The sequence below is a fragment of the Protopterus annectens genome, chromosome 13.part0, assembly GCF_019279795.1.
Source record: "Protopterus annectens isolate FY-2018-M chromosome 13.part0, PAN1.0, whole genome shotgun sequence".
Taxonomy (NCBI): domain Eukaryota; kingdom Metazoa; phylum Chordata; order Ceratodontiformes; family Protopteridae; genus Protopterus; species Protopterus annectens.
Window position 1 is genome coordinate 816,809,900 of NC_056747.1, and position 19,601 is coordinate 816,829,500.

Below are 19,601 nucleotides of genomic sequence, written 5' to 3' on the forward strand. Positions count from 1 at the left end.
CATATAGAGACGATGTATGCTGTGTGCCTTATTTGTTTCCTAGGCAACTGCATCCCAATTGAGACTGGCTATGCAAGATTTCAAGAAAGTGCCATGGAAGTTATTTCAGTGTAGCACAGTTCACAGCAAGTCATGTGTCAACCCTTCACTTCTGATAATTGACCAAGTGAAAGGAAAAAGGGTTCTTCATTCTTCTAAGGAGTCAGATTCCTCTTTAGAGGATGATGACACCCTTTATGTCTGTTATCTTCCCACTTGTTTATGACTGGTAAGAAAACCATTTTGTCAGGCTCTTCCCCAAAAGATGTGTCCTGTAGTGAAAAACTCAATCTTATGAGAGAATATTTTAAGTAGGAGTTTTGTGAGATGTCTGTCATAAAAAAAGTAAATAATTTTAGATCTATTTGGCATAGTGGAGCCAAAGCCCATGGTGGTTTTCCCAGTTTTCAAAGTTTGAGGACACTTTTCTGGTGGCTTCTTTAGAATCAGATTCCCAGCCCCTGATGCCCAAGAAATCTGAGTGTTTATATAGGGTAGAAAGTACTTGCCAGAACTTAAACAAAAACCTACTGGCAGGGGTATGAATTGGTGCTGAGCCCTTGCACTGTGCCTAATGAAAGGAGCAGTAGAGTCCTTGATAGATTTACTTAAAGTATTGAGGCAAAATCCTTAAACAGATGGAGGATTCAGCTGCAGAAGTAAAAGATGAGACCCTGAAGCTAGAAATCTCCAGGCCATCCCACACTGCCAAAAAAGTTTTTACGCACAAGATTGTGTGGCCATGCTGGATCAAATTCAGCTTCCAGGGCATCTGCATCAGGGTCCATAATTAGGAGGCAGACATAATTGAGGAGCCACTGCTTTCAGAAGATATCTGGGGAACTGCTAAGTGCTCCTAATGGCAAGAACGTTTTGCTCAGTTCTGTAACCCAAAATGTGTTTAAGACATTAGAAAGAAGTTAAGGCTGAATTTAAAAAGTTTGAGAGAGAGAAAGAAGATGGTAAAGCAGCTTTTCTATATCCAACTTCTAACATACAGCCATAACTATGCTTTAAAACACAGGCCCTCTTAACAGATACTAGACTGGAGGCTGGCAGTCTAGGAACAAGAGGACTTTAAACAGAAGTGCTGGGGCAAGAAGAGTAAGTTGGGGAGGCCTCCTGAGCATGGCCCACCCAGTCTCTCTCACTAAGCATGACTTGAGTGAAAACCTGCCCCATATCAGCACTCCAGCAATCTTCTTGACTTGGATATTGTCTAAACCTCTTCAAAGACAGCTGGTCAGCTATTACTTCACACAGATGGGTGGCAGCCATTGTTTCTTCTGGGTACCTGATTGAGTTCTGAATCGTCTCTCCTTTTATGAGGATGCCCCAATTCTAGTGCACTGGATAGATGCCACTCCTCTCTGCAAACAAGTAAAGCAGCAGGGAGATGTCAAGGAGGTCCATGAAAAAGAGGATGGCTTTGAAGTTCTAATCCAGATGTTTTGTTATTACCCAGAACAATGACTCATGGAGACCAATTCTAGGTCTTTCCAAATTCAGCTTTTTCCTGTGAATACCCAGATTCAGAATTCTCACCCTGTAACTCCTTCCATTGCTTATGCACAATGAGTTCCTGGGTATATTATTTTCACATTCTGGTATCCAAGGAATATAGGAGATTTCTCAGTTTCAAGGTAGTGGGCTGCCATTTGCAATTTACGTCCTTGTTCTAGGCTCTACACCTTTCCTAACGTGTTTATAAAGCATCTGACACCAGTGGTAGCATTCTTAAGAACCACAGCAGTTCACGCTTACCCTTCTCTAGACTATTGCTTGCTACAAGCAAAATTAAAAAAAGAGCTGCAAGGGAAACTGAAGTTGACACTGAATTGCAAAAAGAAATTGGCGGTTTTCCTCATTGTGCTTAATTCCAGTCTGTTGCCCAGCACATCGAGTTGTCGTCTTTTTTTTTTTTTTTTTTAAACATTTTTATTAACATCACATATTCCATTGTGACATGAGTACATATTCAGTTATAAAAGAGTAAGCAAACCATTACAAAGATTTTTCTTGTATTATACAGTTATGATTTGTCTTGGTTATTGTTCATTTCAACACTAGATAGATTGCAGAAGTCAGCAGTTCATTTTCTATATCCCAGCTCAAAAGAATGATTTCTTTAGTTAAAATAGTTTGTCCCCAACATTTCTTTCAAAGCATCCTTTAGAGAATTTCTGAAATCTGCCAACTCTTTCAGTTCCCAAGTACACCTATCTTTCCCCTTGCACATCCAGCAACTGCTGTCTCCTTGTGCAAAAATTGTGTAAAGTCTACTTGGGGTGTAAAAATATATATGTAAACACTTATTTGCAAAAATTCTAAAACTTCTAGATTTTGTTGCATACTAGAGAGCCATACAAATATTCTTCCATTGTTTCTTTGTATATTGCCTTTCCATTCTCATTTATTGGTCTTATAAAACAACTTCTGGTTGATCCTTAAAGTTAGCATGCATTATTTTATGTACCGTGTTAATTATTTCTCGTTTTACTGCAGCTTTTGTTTTAGACTTTGACTGTAAACTCAAACAGAGCTAGTACTGCATTTAATAGTACCCTATCCCTTTTTATATGCCTTTACTCTTAATCCATGGAAGGGAAGGTAGTCTGTAAGCTGCATTTCCAGCTTCTGACCTTTCCCTCCTTATTTATTTGCTCCCAGTGCCTTGGTTCATTTGTTAATTTCTCCAGTAAATGTCAGCTCCATCTTGCCTATTTTCTGTGCTTCTACTTGCAGTCACCCCTTTTAGTAAAATTTCTTTTCTCCATTCTCATGTTGACTTAATTTTCAAAATATTTCCTGCTACTTTGTAAACATAATATTCTGTATGGTTGTCACTATTCTCCATAAGTGCCTTCATACAAAACCCTAGTCACCCTCTTTCAACATCATTGCTTTCCATAATGATTTGAAGTCTTCACCTTGTGTTTTGTATATGAGCCATAACTGTGTAGCTCTAAAGTGACCCTCCCAATCTGGTAATCCTAAACCACCCTGTTCTATGGGGGAAATAATTTATTCTACTTATTCCTTGCTATCTTTCCCTCCAAAGTAAGCTCCTTCAATTCTTTATTAATTGTGTTCCACAGCTTTTCTTCTATTTGATAAAAATATGCCCTACCTGTATACAGTATTAAAGATACTGGAAACATTTTCACTGCTTGTACATTTCTATCCATATCCATCTTCAAGAGCTTCTGATTTCTCAGGTTTTGTGTTATATTTTGTTTAGTCTCCTCCCTTACATCCTTTGCTGCCATAGTAGAATCATTTTTATAACCTTTATTTTTTTTTATTGGCATTTGTTTACCAGAAAAGTCTGACTGGGCACAGGTGCCCCTTTTCAGCAGATGCTTGGGGAGAAAAGCTACCAAGGTATCATATTTAATGGAATCAATATTTGCAATAACAAATTGTATAATGCAGGTTCAATGAATACATATAATAGTGAGTATAATAAAATTTGTATTTCTATTCCTAGACTTTAAATTTACAAGCCTTGTACTGAGAATTTATAGATAGTGGTCTACAAGATAGGTGGGAGTAATTTAAGAAACAATGTAGTGAGGTATAGCGGAGATAAGCAGGTTTGAGTATTAACAGAAAATTAGTGAAGGAATAGTAATTTGATTGTGATAATTAGAAGTAGGCTAAGTGATTTAGTGCTTTAAAGGAAGGTGTAAGAAAGGTGATGAAAGGTATTAGAGTGCCATGTCCCAGATGAGGAGCAGGGACAATGCCAGGAGGCAGAGAGAAAGTCTTTTAGTATTGGTTTGAAAAGATGAAGGTGTGTGATAGGCATGACTTGATATAGGAATTGTATTCCAAGTTCTAGCTACACTATTAGAATAGAGATTGACCCCAGCAGCCCTTTGAGGTTTGTAGATGGTAAACAGTTTATTATTTGATTGAAGGAGACAATTTAGAAGACAGTGTTGGAGTAGGAGTCTAATTGCTGGCAGGCAGAATGGGTTATAGATAATTTTATGATTTACGGTGAGCTGAGTATAAGATAGGTGTTGAGGAAACTCAAGTCACTTAAGTGTTTTTAATGCTAATCAGTGGTGGGTCCAGTAAGGTTCTGCTGCAGGCGAATCTGGCATTGTTGTTACAGCACTGTTCAAGGTTAGAACTAAGTGAGGCTTAAGGGTTGGTCATGCTAGGAGTGCCATATGGGAGAGGGAGTAGGAGGTAAGTGATAGCTAGAGTTACCTTGGCATAGTCTGTAAGGAATTTTTTTACTTTATGTAGGGTGCCACGTTTTTGATGATTTTGTTTGATGCTTTTGTGGATATATAAATCAAGTTTGATTGCCATCAGTTATCATGCCAAGTAGTTTTGTATGTGGGGTAACTTCAATCATAGTATTATTTAAGGAAGAAAATTTACATTTTTTGTCATGAAAAAAGGAGAAGTCATTTCGTTTTTTGGGGATTTAGTAGCAGTTAATTATCCTGTAGCCAACTTTCAATAGAGTTGATGGCTTCTTGAATAATTCCCTGAAGATGAATTAAGTTGTTGGAAATGCGTAATGGGGTAGAATAATCAGCATATTGTTTAAGGAAAGCTTGTTGAGAGGATTTATGTAAATTGTTAGTGAATATATTAAAGAGTAGAGGGCTGAGAATGGAGCTCTTTGGCACATCAATATTGATAGGAAAGAAGGGAGAAAAAGTGGGCAGTGATTAAGCAGACTGGTATCTAGGAGTTAAGTAGTTAAACCCTGTGGGTTGTGATAGGCAGAGGGAAGACTGTTCGTAGAGAAGTTTTTGGTTGGAGCTTTAGGGAGATCAAGGAAAACAGAGGAAACAAGCTTGTCATTGTCTCAGGCTTTGTTAATAGTATCTATGAAAGTTAATAAAACCAAGTTAGTGCTATGGGCAAATCTAAAACCAAGCTGTGTGGATGTCAGGAACTTTTCCTGACAAATATGTTGAAGAAGTTGCTTGTGCATGCACTTCTCCAGACGTTTTGACAAAAGGGATAATATGGCGATAGCCTAAGGAAATACATGAAATTAGTATTGTTTCAATCTTTGATGTCAGCCTGAAATGTTCTTTGCAGCACCCGCAATGTGCCCAGTAATAACTCCTCCTGCAGTTCATATGGAATTACATACATCGGTAATGTATCTAAATAAGATTGTAGATTCTTTTTTATAAGACCCATTGCTCCTACTTCTGTTGGAACTGTCTGGATATCTTTCTTCCACATCGTTCTCATTTCTGCCTGCAAATCCTGATATTTTATGACTGTGTCTCTGTATGCAAGACACTGTAGTCACTGGGTGTAGCAATTTCATTGATCAATGCTACTTTTGCCTTCTTTTTATGGACCACTGTATCTGGGTTTCTCGCACCTGTCTTTTGAACTTTTGGTAATGGATGATCCCATCTGATATAGACTTCATCATTTTCTGTGATGCTTTGTGGCTCATGTTTCCAGTGTTTATCAGTTACTTCTGTATTACAATGTTTGCACAATCCCCAGTGCAACAGTCTTGCCACAATATTTTGCCTTTCAGTTATACAGTCCTTCTGCCATTAGTATGTCATAGCCAGTAGCAAGATTTGCAACTTTCCAATTCTATTTTACAAAACCTAAATTTGTCTTTCTCCCACATGTTCAGTGGACATTGTAAACAAATGTGTACATAGTCCACTAACTTGGGCCACCAATATTAACCTTTCATCTTTTAGTTTGAATTCACCTCCTCTTAACCATTCTTGCATTTGATCCTGATCAACACTGGGTTGTTCCAGGACTTTGCTACATATGCAACTGTATTTAGGCATTTTCCACATTTCTTGCCTTCTCATCTGATTCATTATCTTATATTCTTTCTTTTGTTTTTTTGACACAGTCAGTTGCTAGATTTTTATCTACTTCTGGTTTGATTACCTTTCCTTCTTGATGCTGACATGCTTCTGCTAGACTAAGAAAGGAAGTCATCTTAGATTTATTCTCCTCATGTTTCAAAACCTTCACTATGTTTGGTTCTTGTGAGGTTCGCAGTCCCACAATCGCAGATCTATACATGTTATCAATTTCAAGGAGGTCCATACCTCCTTCAAAACTGGGAATATTTAATATTGGTATACACTGATTTTTATAAATCATTTGATAAGCATGAAGCATCCTTCTTGTTTTCCTGTCTAATCTATCCAACACATTTTGGGGCCAGTCTGTCACTCCAAAACTGTAAGTTAGGACAGGAAGAGCAAATTGGTTTATAGCTTGAACTTTGTTCCTAGATGCCAACACTGTTTTCCGGATTAATTCAAGTCTTCTAAAATATTCCTTAGTTTTATTTATTCACATTTGTTTGTGTTTTATTGTTGATCTTTCCTCTATTCCCAAATATTTATACACTCCCTCATGCTCAAGTTCTTTTATATCACATTCTTGTCCCAGACTGATGTTTTCTTTGTGTTCCAGCTTTTCTGCTGTAAAGTTTGCTTTTGCACAATTATTAAGACCAAGTGGCATTCTTATATCATCTGAAAAAGTTTTGACAACTTGCAGTGTGCTTTCAGTTCCTCATCTAATGAGCTGTACAGTTTTAAATCATCGACAGAGAAGATAAGTCTTTACCCTTTGTTGCTTTCTGGGAGTCAAATTATAGCCATGACCTAATCTGTTAAGCAGACAATCTGTTATAATGGGTTAAGGGCAAGGCAAAAGAGAGGCGGTGACAGTCACCTTGGAAACCTTCCTTTGAATTTTTATCCCTGGAGTAATAATTGGTCCTTTATCATGGTTTAACTTCAAAGTGGTTTGCCACTGTTTCATGGTCACTGTGATATAGTTTATCAGTGTAGGGTTTATTTTGTACATTTTTTAAGCACTCTTTTATCCATGAATGTGGGATACTGTCAAATGCTTTTTTTATAGTCTATCCATGCCATACTTAGATTCTTCCCCTTTTTACAATTCTCCACTATGATTAGTTCCATATGGCTTTCTTTTATTACCCTGTTGTTATATTGCCATAATTGAGTTTTCTTCTAAGTGACTATAAACTCTGTCGGCATCAATTCCTGTGTATAGTTTATACATCGTTCTAAGGCATAATTTTTAGGGTAGCTTGCAGGTTCACTCTTGAGTAGGAGCATTGTTTTTTCTGTTGTTAACCAGGCTGGTGTCTGTTCAGGGTGCACATATAAATAGTTTTCACTCATGGCTAAATGTTCGTGCAACGTTACTATTACATTTAGCCAGAAGTTAGGTACTGCTGGTTTTCCCAGTTAGAGGCTTTTCTTAACTTTGTTTCAGTTTCTTTGGCCATTACTTCATCCCATTCATATCCTGTACATTTAAACTTCTTATTCTTTCTTTTACTTCTTCTATCCATTTAGCATCTTTATGTTCCATAGGGTCTTCATAAATAACACTCCAAAATGTATCTGTTTCTTCTTTTTTTGGTGGTCTTTCGGTTCCTTTTATCTTGTTTCCCAATCCTCTATAAAACTTTTTTGGGTCATCAATAAATTGCTTATTTTGTACTTTTGTTTATATTTATGCATTTTCTAAGCTTTTCTGCCTTTGCTGATATTTTTAGTTTATTATTTGCTTCATGTGTGGAAGGCTGAGTGTACCTGAAGACCTGGTTGAGAGCAGCATTCTCATCCATTAGGTTAGGATGTACATGTCCTACCATGCATCTAAAAAGAATTGTCTTGATGGACCTTTTGAGTAAGAGGGAAAAAGAACATGCCTTTCTCTCCTCCAGAACTAAAGCAGACTCTTAACAGTTAATTTCTCATATAAAACTTGGGAAAACATTCTGGAAAACATAAGGTCCAGAACAGGTGGACCTGGATTCAGAGAAACATTGACATCAGTTTAAATTAGATGGCAGCAATCTTTATTGTCCTAAAAGACATTCAACTTATTTGAAAGTCAGGAATGCTACTGTTAACCATGAGCATCACCATGGCAATATGCTATATAAACAGGGTGCATGCATTCATGCCATCTATGTAGATGCATGCTGCTTCATCTTTTCATTGCCCACCATAACTTTTCTTTAGCACTCACAGCCCCCCTTTTTCTACTTTATAACCTCTGTAGAACCACTCAGTGGAACTTTAAACTATGCTTCTCTACTATTTTTAGTGTAACAAACTAAACTAAACTATCCCTGTTTTGCTGTCTGAATATTTCAGTGTTCTAAATATTACAGTTGTATGTATACAGAGAATTACTTGACTTCTTCCATTAAGATCAGTTACTGTTAAACGTCTGTAAATCATTCTTTCTACCATAAGTATATAAATGCTTTTAGCACTTAGTATTGTAGTGTTATGTGTTACTGCTATTCTAACCTGGGCTGAGCCTGTAATTGCTCCTCTGTGATCTGTTCTCTACTCTGATTAACAAAATGTAAATAAATAAAGTAAAAATGTAGACCATTTAATAGGTTCATAGGTTCATACTAGGCTATATCTGCCCTAGGGCATTTATAAGCCTAGCCAGAGTGTGTTTGGCTTTCGCCACCCATTTTAAATTAATTTTGCTATGCCCTTTTTCGTGGTTAGTATACTGTGCCTCTGTGTAACAGTGACACAGAAGTGATACCCGGGGTAAACCTACGATCTCCCATCCACTCATCAAGATTCCTCTTGAAGAGAGTCAATGAGGGACTCTGCCTAACCTGGACTGGGATTTTATTCCAGAGTGAAGGGAGCCTCTGGGTTATGAATCTGTCCCTCCAGCATGTCCTATTTATTTCAGTGCTGAGGTTCAAGTCTCTCGAGCACGTAGCTTGATGGGATTTGGATTTTCTGAGGTGCAGCATGTCCATTAATTCCGGGTTGGACATGGCTTTATACGTCAGGCACAGATCGCCTCTGAGCAGGCGGTATGCCACTGAGTAGAGCTGGAGTTTCTTTAACCGGGCAGCATACGGCATCTGTTTGAGCCCTTTGATCCTCTTGGTGAGGTACTTTTGGGGTCTTTCCAGTTGCTGCAGGTGTCTGGTAAGGTACATCCCAAAAGGGCATTGTACTCAATTATGGGCCTGATGAGGGATGAGTAAAGAGGCACGATGACCTCCCGTGATCTAGATGTGAATCTCTTCATGATTAGGTGGGCTATATAAAATGTTTTTCTAACCACTTTGGCCACATGGTTGTCAAATGAGAGATTGCTATCAAATTGGGTCCCCAGGTCCCTAATTACTTCTTCTGTACTTAATGGATTACCACCTATGTGGTAATTTGTGGGCACTTTGTTTTTGCCAAAGGGGATGACTATACACTTTTTGGCGTTTAGCTTGAGGCCATGACTCTGGCACCAGTTGCCTGTTTCTATGAGGCCCTTTTGGAGGATGCTTGTGTTGGTTGGAGAGTCGATTATGGCGCCCAGTTTGCAGTCATCTGCGAACTTGGTCAGCCACAGTCCTTCTGTGTTGGCCTGTACCTCCGAGACATATATACCGAACATGAGAGGTCCCAGGACTGAGCCTTGTGGGACACCACTTGTAACTGGTTTGGAGTCTGACATGGATCCAGCAATTCTAACCATGTGGGTTCTGTCCTTGAGCCAGTTTGCAACCCATCTAGTGACATAGGGGTTTATATTTAAGCTGGCGAGCTTATCTATAATGCCCGAGTGGGGTATTGTATCAAAGGCTTTTGCTAGGTCCAGGTAGGCTGTGTGGACCACCTTCCCCTCGTCAATGGCCTTGGTGACTGTTTCAAAGAAATTGACCAGGTTTAAGAGGCAGGATCTGCCCTTAACAAAGCCGAACTGGGTAGGATCCAGTGTCTGTAGGTCCCCAATATCTTTATTTATGAGATCCATGATGATCCTTTCCATAGCTTTGCAAACCAAGCTAGTCAGGCTTATGGGGCGATAGTTTCCAGGATCTGTTGAGGCACCACCTTTGTGGAGAGGGACCACTGTTGCTGTACGCCACTCTTTGGGTACATATCCTGTAGTAAGGCTGAGATTGAACAGTAGTTTTATGTTTGGGTTTAGCTCTTCTTGGAGTTCATGTAGGACACAGCCCGGGACACTGTCTGGTCCCATTGATGCTGTGTTTTTTGCTTTAGAGAGGGCGGCTCTTACCTGAGCATCTGAGATGTCAGGGGGGCAGCACTCTGCTGGGATAGATATTTGCCCTTTTGGTGGAGGGGGGGGGGGAGTTTGCACTGAACCTGTCAGCTAGGTTATTGGCAATGTCTGTGGGTTCGGTGTATTTTTTTGTCATTTTGGACTAATTTTGAGCATATCTGGGAATTCCCACCCAGGTTCCTAACATAACTAAAGAAAGCCTTGTGATTATCCTTAGTGTCCTGTGCAATTTTTCTCTCGAAGCTAGCCTTAGACGATTTTATGAGTGCCCGTAGTTTTTTGCTAATACTGATCAGAGATGCCTTCCCTTTTGGGATTTTGCTCTATCATGTAGTAGCTTCCTCCTTCTATTGTATAGTTTGTTTATGGCTGGGGTCCACCAGACAGGACGTCTGCCTTTGGAGGATTGGGTCTTGGTTTTATTTGGGATTGCGTGATCCATGCATTCCTGAAGGTGTTCATAGAATGCGTTTATAAAGGATTCTGCGGTCTGGGCCGTATTTTCCACAGGCCCCGGGGCTTTGAAGGATTCCACCTTGGTTTTGAGGAGTGTGAAATTTGCTTTAGAGAAGTTTTTCACTGTGGTTTTCTGGGCAGGGGGTGGGGTCAGGATGTGAATATCCAGTGAGATTAGTTTATGGTCTGATCTTACCAGTGAGGGATACACTTCTGGTCTGGAGCATAGAGTCCCCATGTTGGTGATGATCAGGTCCAGTATGTTTTCCCCTCTTCTGGGAGTTGGTAACAAGTTGTTCCATAGCATTTGAGTTTATAAATTCTAGGAACCTTTGGGCTAGGGTGTTGGAGCTAGAGTAATGCTCCCAGTCTATGTTTGGGTAGTTGAAGTCGCCCAATATAATGGTGTTTGGAGAGACCTTCATATTTTCCAGTGTTCTCAGGAAGGCAGAGTGGGGTTTCTGGGTTTGGGAGGGTGGTCTGTAGCAGGCTATAAACTGGAAGGCAGTTTTACCCACTGTTAGTTGCACACGGATAGTCTCTGATGCTTCGTGCTGTGCCACCAACCTGGAGGTGTGGGTATCTTTGACGAATATTATATTTATTTTCACACACATGCACCCCCCCAATAATCTGGTCATCAGTCTGGCGACAAGTTGTCCCATTTGTACCTACATAAGTGTGATAGTTTTAACCAGCTGTTTAAGTGCCTTCATCTTAAAATGTATAACTGACTTCATCAGAACTCGGTAAAATTCTGAAGTCAGTTGTATGTTTTAGGGCAAAAGCCCTAAACTTTTCTTTTTTACTTTCTTCTGGAATAAAAAGTATTTTTTTACACTTGTGGTGTATTTTACTGCTGTCCTTGGACTGGTCCTGTCTGTGCATGTACCTATTATTATTATAATGTGGCTTTTGTTATATATTTGTCTAAACATATCACTTAACTTGAGAGATGTCAGGGATTCTTAACTAAAAAGATGAGCAGCCTCAAAAATCTTAGCTTCTAGAATAGACTGGCAACCTTGTCTCTGTACTCAGTTTCTTATAGACTCCTCTTTGGTGACCAGTGTTAAGCCATAAGAGATCAAACCCTTTTTGACCTATTCGTTCAGTGAAAAAATGGTTTCTCAAATACCATGTCAAAGGAACTGAACCTTCATCAGTAGATAATTAAGACAAACTGATATGATATATTCATATTTCAATGTATCCTCTACCTCTGGAACCAACTTCCACTACATGTCAAGGAGAGTATCACCCTTCCCACCTTCAAGGTAATCCTAGATGATTGGATATGTGGCTTCAAATTCTCCCCCAGTCTTTCTTACATTGCCTTTCTTAAGGTTGGAGAAAACATTTGAGGAAAAAAAAATGAACATGGGTTATTGGCTAGGCTTGCAGTGGTCTGCAGGCTGATTGTTTAGCACTCACAAATGAGCCTGTTTGTTGTAGATGTAAAAATGAAGAAAAAAGATGTATTTCTAACATAGAAACAGCGTGTTTAGCAAAAAATGACTTTACTGAAGCAAACGGGATAGTTTTATTTGTTACGAGGAAAGTCACGGCAGGTATAGAGATGAGATATTTAAATGCATGAGGTAGAAAGGATAGCAGTGGTATTGCATTCTAAAGAACAGAAAGAGTTTTGTATGTTCTTAGTTAAGGCTTCACTAAGAATAAAATTGGATATTTTCAGTATTGAGAAGCATTACAGAGAGAGACAGAAAGATGATAAGCTTTGGGCAGAATGGGAGATAAAAAAACAAGAAATCAATAAGAGTTAAAAAAACTAAGAACTGAAAAAACACAGTGACCTGTTGAACTTCATTCAGGAGATCTTGTAGAACTGATATCATGAGCAAGGCTTTTTCTGAATTATTTCATTTGTTGTTTTACTATGGTGGTGGTGCTGCGGTAGCGTTGTCGCCTCACAGTAAGACATTGTCCTGTTCAATTCCAGCTAGACCGTCTTCTGTGTGGAGACATGCGTGAATGGGCGTACCTTCGTTGAAGGTAGTGCATCAGAGCTGGCAACTCGGCACGTAAAAATCTACTGCCAATCATTAGCGGACCAGAGTTCCGCTGTGGCAACCCCTAACTGGGAAAAGCCGGAAGACACAACATTATTTCATTTGTTGTTTTGTTCAGACTTATTGTGATTTAATTAATCAGTGATATGAGTAGGTTATTCAGGTTTAATTTAGGATGTTTAGAGCTAGAGAGCTAGCTTGAAAGGTGCGAGTGTGTTGCCGATTGCGTAATCTCCTTCCTTGAGGAGAGGGTAAGAAAGATTTATCACAAGTGAGATCCCTAATGGTGAATAGCAGGTACTTTTGGATGAATAGCTGAAAAGCTCATGCACTGACTGTGCATATGCCTGTGTAGGGCCGTGTTCTAGGTCCACTAATCGTGTTTTTTGTATGTAATAAAACAATTTGTATGGGAAATTGGGTGAATCTTGTCATCTAAAGTTGATGCACTTGATGAGAGTTAGTTTGATGAGAGAGATGAATAGATTGCATGTGGGAGGATAGCTGTTTTAGAAATGTGAGGGTAAGCAGTTCAGGAAAATGAGTTAGAGAACTTTTGTAAAACATGGGAGACTACTTTGGAGGAAAAAGTTAGGGTGGTAGTTGCATCACATCTGAGCTATTCAATACAGTCCTTAAGGACACTAGCAAAAACATATAAAATGCTACAGCCTTAATAGACCATCAGTGAGGGAGGGAAATTTTGTTCAGTTTTCAAGACTCTGAGGCTAGGGTAAGACTTCTTCTTGAATACATAATTTAGTCTAGGAATGCTGTAAAGTCTGGGTTTTTTTGACTGAAAAAAGTGTAAAGAAGAATGTTCAAGGTAATTGAGGATAAGATAGCCTTGAGTTATTTAGAAAAGCTGGAGTGCTTGAATTTCAGGAATTACAAGATGGTTGCGTGGCAGAGAAGGATAAAGCCTCTGACTATGACCTGGGATGTCCAAAGTTGATTAGCATGCCTGATATCTGGTGGTGTGTGTGTGGCTGATCTCTGCTTATTCTTTGCATGAGATGATGATGAAAAGCTTTTGTAGCTTTAGTGACATTTAACAGATGGCCTGGTGTCTGTCACATGTTTAGGGAACACCAGAAATTAGTATGGCCTGCTAAGAATGCTTGCACTGTAATCAACTTGTGAACATGTGGAAGAAAGTACCTGTTTTTAAGAGTGGACTTCAAGTGGATGCCAGGTACCAGGGAGGGAGAAAAGCAGGTCATAAAGAACAAATCTGTACCTTGCACTGTCTGACACAAAGATGAAGACACCAGTAGGATATTCCTTTCTGAAAATGGAAGCCCTCCTCTGCAGGTTGGTTTGGGATGCTAGTGCCGGGAAACGTGGTGAATATTGTGGGGTACTAGTAAGCCTAGGCTTTCAGATTAGTAAGGGATAACTGGTAGGTATTTGTAAAAATTAACATTAGAGAAAATAAAGGACAAATAAGATGTAATTTGGACCTACATGGTTATTTTAGGTGAATTCACAGTGAGTTATTGGCCATTACAATAATCCAGTTTTATTTCTTCACTGTATTATATTTATTCATTTAAGACGAATAATTGATTAAATATACTTTCTTGTAAGAGAAAGACAAAAGCTTGTGTGTAGGAAGAAAGCTTGATATTTCTTTGTGTTTTAATGAAATATAAGATGCACTGGCCCCCTGACACAGAGGCAAAGTTTCTACCTTGCCCTTATGATGAACAGAGATCAACTAATATCATAGGGCTGACTGGGGCAGGGTAGAAGTGATGAGACTTTGGTTTGTTTGCTTTTTTCTGGAGGGAGAGGAGTAATGGATCCCAGAATCATTGTTATGTATAAATCTCTGATAGAAACTGAAGACTCCACAGAAGTATTTTAGCTCTGAATGAAGGATTTGACACTTGAATGCATGAATGGATTCCTCACAGAGAGGCCATTGTTTGCTGAACTCCAGAGGTACTTGTAGAGATGTTATTATGATAGATGCTTTTCTTAAAAAAAAAATGCACAATACCTGCACGTATGAAATAGTGGCAGTGTTTCCCATTACATAGGTATGCTGGGTGATTCATGGATGTCATGCATAAAGAAATAAAAGAAAGAAAATGGGCAAGAAAAAGGGCATAACTGCTATATACTGTAACATATAGGTGAAGTGAGTGCATGTTTGTGTGTTTTTTTAATAGCTGCCATACATTTTCATGTGAATTGATACAACATTGATTGCTGTGCTAACATAATTAAAGCTTGCATATTTAAGAAGATGTGACAAGTGCACATGCACATGTTGTCCATTGTTTAGTAACAACTTTTGCGTTTCCATACATTGTTTAGAAACTAATGCATTAAAACAAGGAAGATGCATCTGGCACCCCTCTGAATAACTTTTTTTTACTATATTAAAGGTGGTTACAGCTCATGCAGTGCGAGTCCCTGTCACCAGCAACTTGACTGCTAATATTACAGGCTTTCTTCCCATCCACTGTATTTACCAGCTGTTAAGGAGTCGGGCATTTACCAAGCATAAAGTCTCCATCAAGGTACAATTGTGGATAGTAAAACAAGCTGTTTTAGTAATGGTGATTAAGTTTCACTTTTTTACTGCACATGATTTTGTGAACATTTCTGAACTGAAATTAAGTTTTATGTGATGTGTTTGATGTCCATATGATTTTGAAATGTAGTTACAGTAGTGACTTCAGCAGTGGATAGACACAGACGTTCAAAACTTTATGGATTCTTTGATTCTGAGTTAATTTGGCTTATGCCTCTCATTTTCCACAAGAGTCTTCAGTTTTCAAATCCTCAAGTTTATAAGACCATCTCTGTTTCATTTGGTGTGGAAGTCTCTTTGCTAAAGCTTGGATTCACATGCCTTACTATGATGACCAGTTAATTAAAATGTTTCATGTTATAGGTGGAAAGGGGTTATTAGCTGTTATTGTAATGTGGGTGAACTTTTGTTTTTTCAGGTTATGAAGTGAAGAAAGTCATCAAGGACAGGGGAAACAGCGAGTATCTTACTATCAGTATTAGTTGCACTGTGGCTCACGTTAATGAGACAGTCAGTGGCCAAATCTCATTGTGATAAAATTTCTTGTAACCCTTCTGGATTAAGACCAAACTACTGAAAACAAAACAAAACAAAAAAAAAAAACTACAGAACTATTCCACATCTGAATCTGTCTTTCTGAAACTGCTATTATGTAATACTATGTCTTTACTAATAACCTGCATTTGCGATATTGAACTATGACAACCAATTTGTTTTCTACTACCTAAATGCGACTGCCTCACTTTAACCACTTGAAAAATACTGCTAATACTTCCAGTTGCTTTTTACCCTTATACTTGACAACCATCGTCACCCCCAGCAACACTTTGTAAGCTTGTTCATCCATCCTAAAGAATTACCTCAGTATAGTATGGTGGTAAGAGCAATCTAGAGGGAGACACTGTAATGCAGTCATGAAGGTTGCTTGTGCCCTCATAAGAATCTCAGCAATGAGGGAATTTGTATGGCCTGCCCCTTCCCCATCAGAGAAGGGGGGGGCTACCTACATGACTGCAGGGGACCCACAGTGCCTTTTCCTATGAGTGCAATATCCCATACACTCGCAGGTGAAGGCTTGTACAAGGCAGTATCTCTGTGAGTTGAAGACCTGCCCTCAGGATGTAGACTGCAATGCCTCCCCTTATTTTAGGGATTGTAGTTGTATACATTATGATTTCCCACAGGATGGTTATGACGATCCTTCACTGCTAGCTCCATCAAGCATCCTACTAATTGAACTTGAGTCACCTGACCTGTAGTCAAGACTTTATCCCTTTATACCACTGGAGCTGGCTATATTGCCAGTACAAAGTTTGAGTCATATCCTGTGGTAACCCTGGTTCTATGACTTAACTTAAGCTTGTACACCGCTAAGATTTCTTGTATCTTTTCATTTCAGACTGTAAATGCAAGAATTTCCAATGCATTACTATAACTTTCTGATTCCCAGAGTATGAAGATTAACTTCTAAAATATTACTACCTGCTGTATGTATTGTAGTCTGCAGTTGTAAAAAAAAAAAAAATCTGTCCCTCCGCTATAGTGAGATTACAAATGAATACTACATATCTGAATAAAAGCTGTTATGTTACAGGGACTTGCACTACTCAGCATAAATGAAAACCAAGTGCTAACACAATTGTAGGACTGCTTGCATTTTACATCTTGCAGCCATACTTTAAATGCTTTTTCATTTTCTTTGTGATTCAGCACAGTGGTCAGGTATTGATAATATTGTCAAATGGCATTTCCAGACTTTGTCATGTTGATGTAGTTCCATTTGATGAACATTGGTGTGTGAACTGCATGACTTCAGTTATTCACTATTCTGTCATTTCTATATGAGCACTTTCCTTGAAGCTTGAATTTTGAATCATTCATGTGTGACAGTTGTAAATTACTTTGTCAGGCTGAGCTTTAAGGATTTCTTACTTCATTGAAGATAAAATAATTTTTGCATTGTGTTAATAAAAATTAGCATTAACTGAAACCACAGGTGGTGTATGCAGTCAGGTGTGTATTTTGTTATGAATGAAAGCTACTTATTAAATTAGACTTCCCAATATTTACCAGAGATAACAAGCAGCAACCGCATGATTAACAGAGCTAAATAGACTGGAAAAAGTATCAAGCAAGGACTATTTTTTAGTATGTCTCTCTCCCAAAACCAGACAGGAATTAAGTGCAAGTAAAACCATACTGAAAACACAAACACATAGTATATTAGCAGTAATCCATGGTTGTAAGAGTTGTATAGTGTATTTACCTATATTTGCTTCTGTTAGACCACCTAGGTTTAGCCTTCATGGTAAAAGTCCAGCAACTGTGGCTAAGTATGTGTAACCCACACCACTACAATTCATTATTGCTTAATACCAAGCATCACATTATTCAACCAGCCTTTGGCTAAGGGTCACTGTGATAGTATTTTTTGTAATAAGCCTTTTGGAATAAGATCCATCCTCTGAGCGCTATGAGTAATACGCATTTAACAGCAACAGCAGTTGTGTAGCTCATCTTCAGTCTTGTTGCTACAATGACCTACCACTACTCTTTTTTCAGGTATAAATCAAATGCTTTTACATGAAACAAGTGGCACACCTTGTGCAATATACAGTCTAGCATTCTGAATTTTCAAAATGTTGCTTGGTGATACCATAGACATGTTCTCTGATTCTATCTCTCAGACAGCGGTTGGTCTTCCCAACGCAGAAGCTTTGTCAAAATTCACAGTTTACTATATTTTGGCTGCTGCAGTCAGCATAGAAACTAATACCGAACACTTGTCCTATGTCTGGATGTACAAGCTGGTCATCTGTACATTCACGTAGTATGCACCCCAAACATGTAAAGCAGAATGTCCTGAAAGGACAGTTCTTCAGGACAGCAAGACTTAGCACAAGAGACAGTGATATGTATGACTCCTTTGACACACTTACTAATAACTTGTTAGACAGAGGGCACAGTAGTACAGAAATAGTGACTGCACAGAATGATGCAGTTGTGATGAGGGACACGTACTAGGCCCTATTTTGATGCAAGAGTGGAGGACGTTGCTTCCTCCACTTTGAACCATTCTCAGCCGATACGTATGAGCCTCACATACTCGAAAGACTTAGGACGTATATGTGAAATTACAAACAAAAAATCCCAAAAGGGAAAAACGAAGAAGTAAGTAGCAGGTAATAAACAGCCACTGAGAATTAACCAAATGAACGGTGAGACAAACGATTAGACAAACTGCTTTAATCACAAATAACTTAGCGCTTTCACCAGAACAATACTGGCTTCTTCAGAGTCATTTAAACAATGAACAAAAAACATCTTTATAGTGCCCAACCCCACAATGATAGGTGCAATTAAAAATACATCAACCAATAAAATTCCTTTCCAATAAACAAATGTGATGATTCAGCCTGACCACACACTTTAAAAAAACACTTTCCATCTTAAATTAATAATGTATAAACATATAAACTAATAATTATACTATTGTAATAAACATCAACCCTAAATACAAATATTAAAAAATATTGAAAAATATTAAAAAAAAAATATATATATATATATATATATATATATATATATATATATATATGTGTGTATATATACATAAACAGTTGACATAAAAAAAAAAGGTACTAAATCTGGTTAGATTTGAACTTTAGAATAGGCATCAAAGATACACAATCATTAAGACCAGGGAATTTCAAGGCATTTAACCTAAGTTGCCATTCACTTTCTAACATACCCACTTTATTAACCAAATCAATTCCTTTCTCAAAATTAATGACACGATCCACCACAAAAAACACAAACTTTTTAAAATTAGAACATGTGGTGGTGTGTAAATAAAGTGCGTTGTGTATGTCCTTTCTCCTAATGGATCTGACATGTTCAGATATCCTATCCCTAATTCTACGAATAGTCTTGCCAACATAAAATGCCTCACATGCAGTACAAGAGGCAACATAGACCAGGTTCTTGGTGTTACAATTGCACACCCCAGGACATGCAATAGTGTATCTAAAGTCAAAAACACATAAATAAGATCCTTCACTAATAAACCTACACCACCTACAGGCCCCACATTTTCTCATAATTGATTTCTTGTGGGGTCTAATTTCCCTTTCTAAAATTGATTTTAAATTTTCACCTCTACTAAACACAATCAATGGTTCTGGACCTAAAATTGCTTTATTTTGATCACCCAAACAGCATTTCCATAAACTTCTCAAACTTGCACTTAATTCATAAGACCTATTATTGTACTTTAATACAAAAAATGCTCCAGTTCTGTTGTTAACAGTCTGCACTAGTGAAGCCTTGCTATTCAAAATAGGAATGTACTGTGTTCCCCTTTTTTTCATCACTTCTTTCTTAATTTTAAGAAGTAAATTAAGGGGATACCCCCGCTCCAAAAACATTCCAATTAACTT

At 38.3% G+C, this 19,601-nt stretch overlaps 1 protein-coding gene across 1 annotated transcript in view; it reads left to right on the plus strand.

The window, feature by feature from the left end:
- The window catches only part of INTS2 (integrator complex subunit 2), a 1,434,855-nt gene that overhangs the window by 941,329 nt on the left and 473,925 nt on the right, over positions 1 to 19,601 (plus strand). The window contains exon 12 of the mRNA XM_044054536.1: positions 15,014 to 15,148. Within this exon, the coding sequence (XP_043910471.1) occupies positions 15,014 to 15,148 (135 nt within the window). The remainder of the gene's footprint in view (positions 1 to 15,013; positions 15,149 to 19,601) is intronic.